The 11,324-nt window shown below is 45.2% G+C and overlaps 1 protein-coding gene across 2 annotated transcripts in view; it reads right to left on the reverse strand.

The window, feature by feature from the left end:
- Myzap (myocardial zonula adherens protein) overlaps window positions 1–11,324 on the reverse strand; it is an 89,743-nt gene that overhangs the window by 30,427 nt on the left and 47,992 nt on the right. Inside the window, exon 11 of one of the 2 annotated variants that reach the window (XM_031343880.1) lies at window positions 1,740–4,449. The exons of the other annotated variant lie outside the window; for it this stretch is intronic. Within the exon in view, the coding sequence (XP_031199740.1) occupies window positions 4,396–4,449 (54 nt within the window). The 3' untranslated portion in view covers window positions 1,740–4,395. Of the gene's footprint in view, window positions 1–1,739; window positions 4,450–11,324 lie in introns of those variants that run through there. 2 annotated transcript variants of the gene reach the window in all.

Genomic DNA, 11,324 nt, shown 5'->3' on the forward strand with positions numbered 1-11,324 from the left:
TTGGGGCTTTCATGTGTGCATGTGTGCGTGTGTGTTGTCTATGTTGTCTACACATTTGTATGTTGGTGCACATGTATGTGTATATGCAGAAGTTGATGGCAGATGGCTTCCTCACTGAGCCTGGATCTCACCAATTAGGCTAGACAGGCTGACCAGCAAGCTAAAGGGACCTTCCTGGTGTCTGTCTGGCTTTTTGTCAGTGCTGGGGATCTGGACATTGGTCCTCATTCTTTCATGGCAAGCATTTTGCCAACTGAGCCATCTCCCCAGTAGTCCCCACCCATTTTATTTTCTGAGACCGGGTTTCATTAGCCCAGGCTAGCTGTGGATGATGACCTTGGATTTCAGATCCTCCTGCCTCCATCTACCACGTTCTGGGATTACAGGCCACAGTATGTCGTATGTGTCACCATCCCCAGATGGCTCCCTGATTCTTTAAACTCCCGAGGAGGCAAGTAGGATGGAGAAAGGAAGCAACAGCTTGCTAATCTGTCCCTGAGCTTTCCTGTCTGGATATGAGTTCAGAGAGAAAAACCCAGAAGCTGGGAAGAAGGCTGTCTCTGAGCAGTGCAATGGGCATCTGTTCACAGACAGTTTAAAAAAAAAAAAAAAATGGATCCTAAAAATGGTCCTTTCAAAAAGATCCCTAAAGTTTTGGTGTTGTGAATATGAAGCCTGCCATACTGGTCCTCCTTTCTCCTTCTCCTCTGCCCAACATCCAGGCCGCCACTCTGAGGCTCAGACTCACTTGAGCAATAGTAGCATGCTGAGGGAGTGCTAACAACCTTGGTCTTGGCTCAGTACCCACCACCCACCCCAGCGGGTCTCAACTCACATTGTCCAGCCTCTCCACTGACCACTCCCTCGTCTAACCCAGTCCAACTAGATCCGTGCCTGGACTCACCCCACACCGCCTGGTCTTCATATTATTGGTTTTATTTACTCTGTATCTTATCAGGCATGACCTCTTCCACCCATTCAATTTCTGCCTAGAAAAATCCAACCCATCCTGCAAGACACATTCAGACACTGCCTCCTCCCCACAGACTCTCCACCCACAGGAGAATTAGTTCACCTTTGGAGGCACTGTGGTAATAAAGCGCCTGGCACATATGCTATCAGCCAGTCCATACCTGCACCTCAGGAGCAGGTACTCTTATGATTGGTTTCCTTTTATGGAAAGAGAATCAGAATGTTGGAAAAGATAAGGGAATCTGTGGATCTGTCTACAATACAAAGCCTCGTCAGACGCAGAGGTAGGGGCAAGGTCAGATTTCATTTACTCAGAGTTTAGGATAGACTGCCCAGCTTCTACATTCCCAGGGCACATGGCTTAGAACCAGCTACGTCACTTAGCACATCTTTCCCCCACCCCCTTGACAAGTTTAGATATCATTCAGGAAAGCCCTTGTGAGAAGGAACTTTGTCCAAGTTTACAGCCACTTTACAGAAGGTATGTCTCAAAGGCTCGCTGATGATCTAGCTACCGGTAGGCTGGACTGGCCTCTTCCTCCAACCCACACCCAACTCCTATATCTAAAGACTGGGCTCTTTAGACTCTGGCAGAGAGATAGGAAAGGAATATTTAAAGACAATAGCATGGGGGAAAGAACTGTAGCTTGGCAAAGGTGGCACGAAAAAAACCACACACACACAGATAATGACACTGAAAACCAAGCTTCCGATGAGCTGGGAAGAGACAAAGAGCAGGCCCTGGTCACACCAGAGACACAAAAATGAATTCCAGATGGCTTAGTCTTTATTTGTCCAAAAATAGTATTTATTAAGCACCTACTGGATACCAGTGACCATTCTAGACATTAGGAATACAGTCATGAATGAAACAAGCCAAAGACCCTGCCCTCACAGAGCTTCCATTCTATAAAGGGGATAAAGACACAAACAAAATATGAAAAGCGACCACAGAGGGACCAAGGCAAAACACATGGAATATGGTGTAAGTGCCATAGACCAAAACAGAAGATGGAAAGGGGAAGGGATGGACACGTGGATGCCAATGAAAGATAAAGATGACAAACACAACTTTAAAACTATTACAGAAAATGACAAACAAGACATACAACATTGTAGAAAACTGATAACTGTAACCATAGAAAAACACAGTATTTATGTAAGAGATGCCACAAATAAATCCCATTGACTGGCAGATAGTAACAGTACTCAAGTACTTTTCAATAAATGATCCATGCCAACAGGACAGAGAGTTTGTACAAATTATCAGGAGGGAAGGTAAAGGGATTGATTTCAAAACTCAGTGAAGGGCTTGAGCATTAGTTCACAGAAGCCTGGCCAGCCAGCCAAGGACAGCACTATGTCCCCCAATCCATAGTGACCATTCACCAGGTTGACAAAGGTTATACACTAAAGGCACTGGCTATGTATGGCCTGTGTGTTCTTGTGGTTTTGTTTTAATCTAGAATACACAGAGAAGAAAGGCTGACCCAACTGTGTTCTTTGTGATACTTCTAAAAACATCAGGTTTTACATAAAGTAGTAAGATTTTAAAATAAAGAAGCAACTATACTATGTGAGCCATTAGACTTTGAAAGGATAACATGTTCACTGGCTATAAGTGAGTCCTGCTCCAAGTTTTGAGCACTATTGCCTTTAGATGAGGTGGAGAGTGGCCAGAAGACAAGAAAGAGTCTTGGAAGTCCAGGCAAAGGGTCCAAATGAGAGCCAGGGGAGGGAAAAGGGGGAATAGCATGACAAAGGATTTGAACACGAGTCAGGTTTGGTAGCAAGTTAAGTCTGACCAAGCTAACCTAGGTCAGAAGACAGAGATCTAAGACACAGGATGGTACGTCGAGGCAAACCGTTGAAAAGCAAAAGACCCAGATCTAAGAAGATCACCACTTAGCCTACAACCAGGGTCAGGACAGGAAGAGAGAACGGCATTCGAGAAACATGTGGAGAGTGTTTACACTCTAGCAACTTCCCACCTGATCCTAGAACAGGGCGTCCCTGGCTTCCAGGGACTGACCACAACCCAAGAGAGGAGAAATGTCAGACAGACATGAGCACACCATGGCAGCAGAGAGAGTCACCCAAGATCCACCTTCTCTAGAGTTCAGGGCTACTCCTTTAAGTCACATGATGTCACCTTCTAAAACTGGGTAGTGACTTGCTCTGGAAGAGATACCAGAGACTGAGTTCCTGGGAAGAGCACAAGTAAGTTACCGTCTAGAATCATGAGGGGATGCGTGCTTTTCCACTCCGACTCCAGCACTCCACAAACCCCTACAGAGTATGTGGGGTCCGGCTTTAAATGGGCCACAGTCAAGTTCATGCCACCAAGATCCCTTTACAGGTGTGGCACCGTCTCCTCTGCTTCCTTCCTGTCCTTATCCCCCTAAGCTGGAGCTGACAAGAGCACAGATATAAAAAGACAAGGCAAACACTGGCAAGGCAGCATCCACCCAACACACACACTTTCCTACAGAGAAACAACAAAGTAAGAGACTTGTAGAAGTGCCAAGGGCAGAGGGATACTCATTGCATCACCCAGGTCTGCTGGCTTATGGAGGCTGATGCCACCCTTACCTAACACTGCTGCCATATTACCCACTAGCTCCCAGCAACCCTTGCTACCTTTTGATGAATTAACAGCATGCTGGTGATTAATAAAGGCCTCTATGAAGATAAATTATGCATAATGCACATCTTGCTTATCTCACTCCCATACATCTTAGCTAGGTGTATTTCTCTTCTCATTGGGCACACTCCCACTTTTCCTGAAGTTGTTTGAACCATGTCTATTCAGGCAAAATGGCCAGAGGGTTAAAAGCAAACCAAACTTTCCTTAAACAAGAAGAGACCTTAATGGACAATGACTGCAGACAGTCACTCAGAGAAGACACCCAGAGGGCCATCTTCAAATATGAGGGCCATCATATACAAACACAACCAAACTATGAGGTCATTTGGCTGCATCTGCATTTTTGGGATTGTGATCCAGCTCGGGGCGCCTCCTTCCCAGAGCACTGATGCACTTCGCCTCTCTTCCCTTCTTCTCCGTGAGCATCTTCTGGGGCAGTTCCACCTGGCAGTTTCTCAATTATTTTTAATAGTCTCTTTTTTTCAGTGCAGTTTTTACTTTGATGTCTAGGAACCCAAGTTTCAAAACAGAAATATACCGTGGATCTCTGAGGTCTCTGATCTGCAGTTTAAGGTTGTATTGTAGAGGCTACTTTCTGAGTGTTCTCACACTCTCATGAGCAATCCACAGGGATCAAGGGTTCCTCTGAATAGCATATCTTCCCTGTTTGTTCCAGGGCTCTGTACAGACACACACCAACTCTTCCCCGCAGACTGTACAACTGTTCTTCTAATCACACCCAGTAAGATGCGTCCACCTCTGCCTCTACCATCTTATCATCTTCCAAAGAGCCGGAGACTAAATGTCGAGAAGAGCTCGTGCGACATGATCTGGGAACATTCAATTGAGTGGGTTAGGGTTGAAGCTTCAGGACCCTGGCTCTTCCGTGACCCTCAGGGACCTACTTACCAGCTATGGGAAGTACTAGGGCACTTTCTCAGAGCAACCTTTTGTGTTGCCCATCTCAGCATATTGAACAACAATTTTGAATTGAATTGTGTGCCAGCAAATAGCTGAACCACTTAAAGTGGAAGATTCTTGAGATAGAGAGAACTTAACTATGCTTCTCAAGAGCCCAATGAGGGAGGTAGCTCAGTTGGCAGAGTGCTTACCTAGCATGCATGAGACGCTGGGTTCACTCCCCAGCACTATATAAACTGGGCAAAGTGATACACACATGTCATCCCAGAACTTGTGAGGTGGAGGCAGGAGGATCAGAAGTTCAAGATCATTCTTGGCTACATAGTGAGTTTGAGACTAGCCTGGGCTACATGAGACTGTAGTCCCACTCAGAAACAAGAACAAACAAACAAAAACGAAGAAGTATTTTTATGGCTAAGCTAGAGAGTAGCACACAACTTAGAAAAGAAGAGAGGTCAGTATGGTTCCCAAGATTCCCACAGAGAAGGCCAGCCCTGAGTATAGGGGACATTATCAAGTGGATACTCTAATCACTTACCTCCACAATGTACCCGCACCACAGGAAACCATTTACTGAGAGCAGTAATATTAGTAGTAGCTACTATTCATTAGGTATTTTCCATGTTGTTTCAATGAACATAAGTGAAATATAGATCGATAGATTGATAAAATGTCATTTATATGTATATCTATGTATACACACACACACATGCACACTCATTTAATTCTAGCCCACAAAACACTCTCAGGCAGATACTTTTATTAATTCTAGTTTTCAGAAAGGGAAATCAATAAATTTTCAAAGTCCCACAACTGGTAAACTCAGGTCTGCTTGATTCTAAAGTTCAAGTGTACAAATGTCTTCTAGGCCACTCCTCACACATGAGCATAGGGATCTCTGACTGCAGGAGGTGTGTGTGGACTTGGGGCCTGTGGAGAGCCAGTTCAGAAGTTTGCTTTTTACGGACAGAAGGGAAATTACCCTACCAACTGGTTAAAGAGCCAGAAACTTAACACTTCATCCTCAGACAAGTTATTCTGTGAGGACTCGGCTCCCCAAGGCCATGGCACTGTTGCTCTGCCAAATGTCAGAGGTGATGAGCTGGACTTCCAAAGTCATTTCATTGGGAATTGTAAATATACCCTGCTTTGGTTTCCATGTGAGGGGCAGGCCCTGCTGGTAAAAGCATGACATTCTGTTGTTCGCTGACTCAGGGCAGTGTAGCTATGTGTAAGGCAGAAAGGGACCCTTTTTAAACCAGTGGTTCTCTGTGGGTTGGAACCCCTTTGGGGGTCAAATGACCCTCTCACAGGGGTTGCATATCAGATATCCTGCATATCAGATATTTACATTAAGATTCACAAAAGTAGCAAGATTACAGTTATGAAGTAGCAACAAAATAATTGTATGGTTTGGGGTCACCACAACACGAGGAACTGTATTAAAGGGTCGCAGCGTTAGGAAGGTTGAGAACCACTGCTTCAAACCAAGGCAAGGACAAGTCCATGCAAATGAAGGGAAAGCTCACTCGTACTCACAGGGCAAGCCCGTGTGTACACACATTCTCTATTTTCTGTTTAACAACTGACCTCACTCTCTACTGGCAAAGCCTCTCAGACAGGGCTACCCACAGCCCACAGGCTTCATGAAGCCAAGACAGCAGCTATGAATGTGGCTCAACACAAAACCATACATTTATGTAATATAGAGGATGAGCTAGCTAGCTTTCTTTCTTCCTTCCTTTCTTTCTCTCTCCCTTTCTCCCTTTCTTTCTTTCTTTCTCTCTCTCTCTCTCTCTTTCTTTCCTTCCTTCCTTCTTCCTTCCTTTGGCTTTGTCAATAACACCGTGCTGCAATGTTAAAATGTTGGACACACCTGTGAATTTGATGGATCCCTGTCACCTATGGGACACTCCTACACCGTGGACTCCAACAGTTGCTGTGTTGCATGTTATCATGATGCCACAGAATGCCTCCAGGACCCAGAGCCTAAGGCTAGCAGGAAGAGATGGACCAGTTTTTAAAGTCCCTGCTCCTGGCCCTGGTTGCTGGTCCCCAGGCTTTTCTTCTATGATGACTGCCAGCTTGCCACTGGGTACAGGAGCTTCTAAAGGAGGCTGGCCAGACGCTCTGACAACATGAAACTCTATAGGAAAGCCAGTCTGCTGGGTACTAGACACCCGCACACACACCACACACACTCACCCTTACACACACATGGACATGCTTATGGAATTCACACACGCATACACACACCCATACAAACACACATACTCACCCTTACACATACACATGTACATACCTACAGAATTCATACACACATACACACCCATACACACACACACACACACACACACACACACACACACAAGAACCCAATACCCAACCTGCTCCCACCAGCATCTGGCAGCTTTGAAGGTTTTTCTGAAGCTCTCTGGGTGATTCTAGTGCCCAGAAAGATGGAGAAGCAGACTATGTTTCTATCTTCTCACTTTAACCAAACAGCTATGTTGGTAGCCAGGGAGATGCTCAGTGGATAAAGCTGTCCCTGCACAAGTACAAGGACCTGAGTTTGAATCCCCAGCCTCCTCATAAAATGTTCAGGTGGGTGTGGTGGCCACCTATAATCTTAATGACTGGGAGGTAGAAGTGGAATGCCAGGGCAAGCCAGCTAGCTAGACTGGCTGTATCAGTGAGCTCCAGTCTGGTGACAGACCCTGCCTTGGTAAATGCAGTGAAGAGCAATCAAGAAAGACACGTGGGATCAACCTTGACCTTCAACAGGCACACATGTGCTCACACACACAAGCACTCATATATACACAGACCAAGAAAACGTCATCACAAAAGAGGGTGAGGAAAAGAAAAACAATGAAATGATGTCTAATAGTTAAAGTGGAAAACAACGAAGGAGCTCAGGCTTGGTCTTATTTCATGGCACAAGTGCTTACTGCTCCACGCAATGGAAGGCAAGCCTTCACTGAGTCAAAGACCGAAAAAGCTGGGACAACCACCTTTCTTTTGGTCAATGTTCTTAAAAGTGATGTTCTACTGAGGTGGGGAAAAGATATTGCTTAACATAAAAGGTTCTGAAGAGACTCAGTAGTGACATCCGGATTTGGGATAAGATGCAGGTAATAAATGGGATAAAATTTGAAACACTGACAGTTTCATCAAAGCCAATATCTCCAAACTAGGCCAAAAAAAAAAATGTCAGGAGAGATTACCAAGGAGTCCCAGTCTTGGGAAAGGTGAAGTTGTGGCACAGACAAACCTTTGGGCTTCAGGGGAAGGAGGGAAAATGTCCCTAGCTGCACCCCAAGGCTGTCCCTAGACCAGCTCAAATGTGCCTCTCCCAGGCTGTCCCTAGACCAGCTCAAATGTGCCTCTCCCAGGCTGTCCCTAGACTAGCTCAAATGTGCCTCTCCCAGGCTGCCCCTAGACCAGCTCAAATGTGCCTCTCCTTCTGCATACCAGGTGTTGACAGATTAAAGTATACTTCTCCACTGAAGTGGGAATTCAGCATTCCTTGGTGACTAATTCAGTATGCAGTTTTCAAAATGAGTCCCAAGTGGCCTGGGGTGACTGACTTGTGACTTTGTTGATTTTGTTACAATGAGGGGAAGTTCTGAGAAAAAGACACACCTGCGTTAAAGAGTCTACAAGGCTGGGTGGCTGACTAATGAGAACTTGCTGACAGTAGAGAGTAGGAATGTTGCAGATCCAGAGGCAAGTTATCTTGGGCTGTTATTAATTGCCCAGCTGTATCTGACCTAATATCTTTGTGACTGTCATGTGAAACCTTCTGATGTATATTAATTTAATAGACCATTAGTAGTCAACCACCCAAAGTTAAGAGCATCATCAGAAAGCACCTACGACATATACCAGAGATTTCCCTGCCTGCCGATGTTCCTGACAATGTATTTGAAAAGTACCTTGATTTAGGACTTCCTTTTGTTCTGTAACTATAGACACTTCACAACATTACCATTGGAACAGGCATTGGGGGAGTACCCTAAATGCATGTTTCTAGGCCATCATCATTCAAATATGGCTCCAGAATGAAGAACGGTCTCTTATTCCCTTTGAGAGGTGTGTGTGTGTGTGTGTGTGTGTACCCTCTTTACATAAAGCAATGACAAAGCTGAGATCACAGTTACAGACACGGTCTAAAAAAGATGGTTCTTAATCTAAGGACATGGTGGAGCTGGTGAGATGGCTCTGTGGATAAAGGTGCTTGCTGTGCAAGCCAGGCCACCTGGGTTTGATCCCTGGAACCTGTGTAAAAGTGGAAGGAGAGAATCGACACCATGTAGATAAACTCTGCCCTCTACACGTGTCCCGTGGCAAGTGTGTATGCATCTGTGCATGTGCATGCGCACGTACGTACACACACACACACAAACACACACACAAAATAAGAAATAATAAAATAAAGAGCATTGCCAAACTCAGCAGACTTCCACCAAAGTCACACAGAATCCTGGAGCAACACTAGCAAGCTCCAGGCTCCCCTCTTCACTTTGTAAGGGACGCACCTGTGATCTAGGGCTAAATACTGACTCAGAGCAGCCAATATCAGGAATGCTGTCTGTACACTGAAAGAGACCCAATGCTTTCCTCATTGAGAGTGCCACCCAGTGGCTCTGACCTGGCCCTGCACCAGAACAACACTCCCCTGGTTCCACAAGACTGGTTTCTAAGACCACAGTCAGCTCCAGCATATCCTCCCATATCCTCCCCAGTGCCCCCAACTCTCCCTGAATTCCTACAGCTCCCAGCTCATTTCCAGCCTGATGGCTCCTCTGGACACACTCACTTGTCCATGGGACTCTACCACATGTCTAACTTTAAACATAAACATCCACAATAATTAAAGTTTTTTAAATTATTCTTTTTTGTTCTCTGTAAGCGTAATCACAATGTGCTGGACAAACTTGATTGTTTTTACTTCCCAATTTAAAGATCTTAAATTCAGAATAGACTTTTAAACTCTCCTCTCGCTGTTAAACCACAGGAAGCCAGTAGGTGGCGCTAGTGCCACTCACAGCGCTGGCTTCACAGTGCAGGCCTTTTCACTCGGTTGACTTCCACACTCAAGTGTGAGAAGTTTGCATGGGAAATGTGAACTAAAAGGCATGGATGCCAGTCTTTGCATACTTCCCTGTTTAAACACACAACACACACATGCAGGGTCAGCCCTCTGTGCTCCAACCACTGTGGATTCAACCACCTGCAGATTAAAATTATTTGAAAAAGTAAAATTACATCTGTGCTGAGCATGTAGATTTCCCCCTCATGGTTATTCTCTAAACAACACAGAAAAACACTTTACACGACTTTAGTAGTGTAAGTGATCTATACATGATTTAAGAGATGCAGAAGGGAGACTGGAGAGGCAGTTCAGTAGTTAAGAGCACTTGCTGCTCTTTCAGAGGGCGGTGTCTCCCGTGGCTCACAACCACATGTTAACTCCAGCTCCAGGGGGAATCTGACGCCCTCTGCTGGCTGAAACAAGTAGTGAACTCATATAGGGCACACACACACACACACACACACACACACTCATCCTCCAAGTACATCTTAAAAAAAAATACAAAGGAGGATTAGACCTAGAGTATACAAAGACTGTGCCATTTTACATATGAGACTAGATCATCCAAAAACACTGGAATCCTTAGAAGGTTCTAGAACAAAATGCCTCAGATGCTGGGAGCCAAATGTATGTGTATGTTTCCTTCACTCCCTTTAATTAGGAACATTTATCATATTCTGGGAAAAGGATATAAAACAGTATTCTGAACTTGTCTGAAAGGGTCTTTAAAAAAAAAAACAAAAAGTCTCTGATTTTGGCGTCAGTCTCAAGTCCTTCTAGACAAGGGCTTAACTGATCTAAAAGCCAATCAATCTGGGGCTTACTCCGAGCCTCTCTAGCACTAGATGAGAGCAGATACCTCTTCTGTGCGGAAAGAGAAATGGTGGCCCCAGTTAGAACCACATAAATTAAGGCATCCCTGCTACATGTGGGAAACCCAGAGGCAGAGAAGGTGTGCCAAGGGTCATTGCGATGATGAGATGCCTTCCCTTGGCAAATACACTTCTGCCCATGGGGGGGGGTGCAATGGGATCTCACCCATCACAGTTGCTGATGGTGCTCCCCATGAATGCAGCTTGGCTCCTCCCCAGCTTCTGCGGTCCCACTTCCTTGTGTGCAAACCACACAAGACTCAATACAGCGAAGCCGGACTTCTCATTTGGAGACAAGATTTTATCTGCTGTAAACGTTTATTCTAGACCTAATGAAACAAAGGGCCCCTCCCCCACTTGTAGCTCCCTGGCTTTACCCCTACTCCAGGAACACCCCAGCATTTCCTAGATTGCCAAAGTAGATATGCTTTTCATTTCATCTGTCATGTGTATTACTTATTGAAAGTAGATATATTTTTTAATATTAAAAATTCCTTTAATAAAATAGTCAGAGCTGGGGAGACGCTCACTTGGTAATGTGCTTTTCTTACAAGTATAAGAATCAGATTCAATCCCATAACCTATGGAAAAGGCTAGGTGTGGCAGTGCAGGCGTGGTGTGGCGGTACACACTTGTAATCCAATCCCCAGAAGTGTAGCAATCAGGGCCCCTGGGCCTTGCTGGCCAGACAGTCTGGCCTAACTGTCAAGCTTCAAGCCAGTAAAAGACCCTGTTTCCAAATATATGGTGGATGATACCTGAGGCAAAGGGGCTAAGGTTGTCTCCAGGCCTCCACACTCATGCACACACACAT

This window comes from Mastomys coucha, unplaced genomic scaffold, assembly GCF_008632895.1.
Source record: "Mastomys coucha isolate ucsf_1 unplaced genomic scaffold, UCSF_Mcou_1 pScaffold23, whole genome shotgun sequence".
In the NCBI taxonomy this organism is placed as follows: Eukaryota; Metazoa; Chordata; class Mammalia; order Rodentia; family Muridae; genus Mastomys; species Mastomys coucha.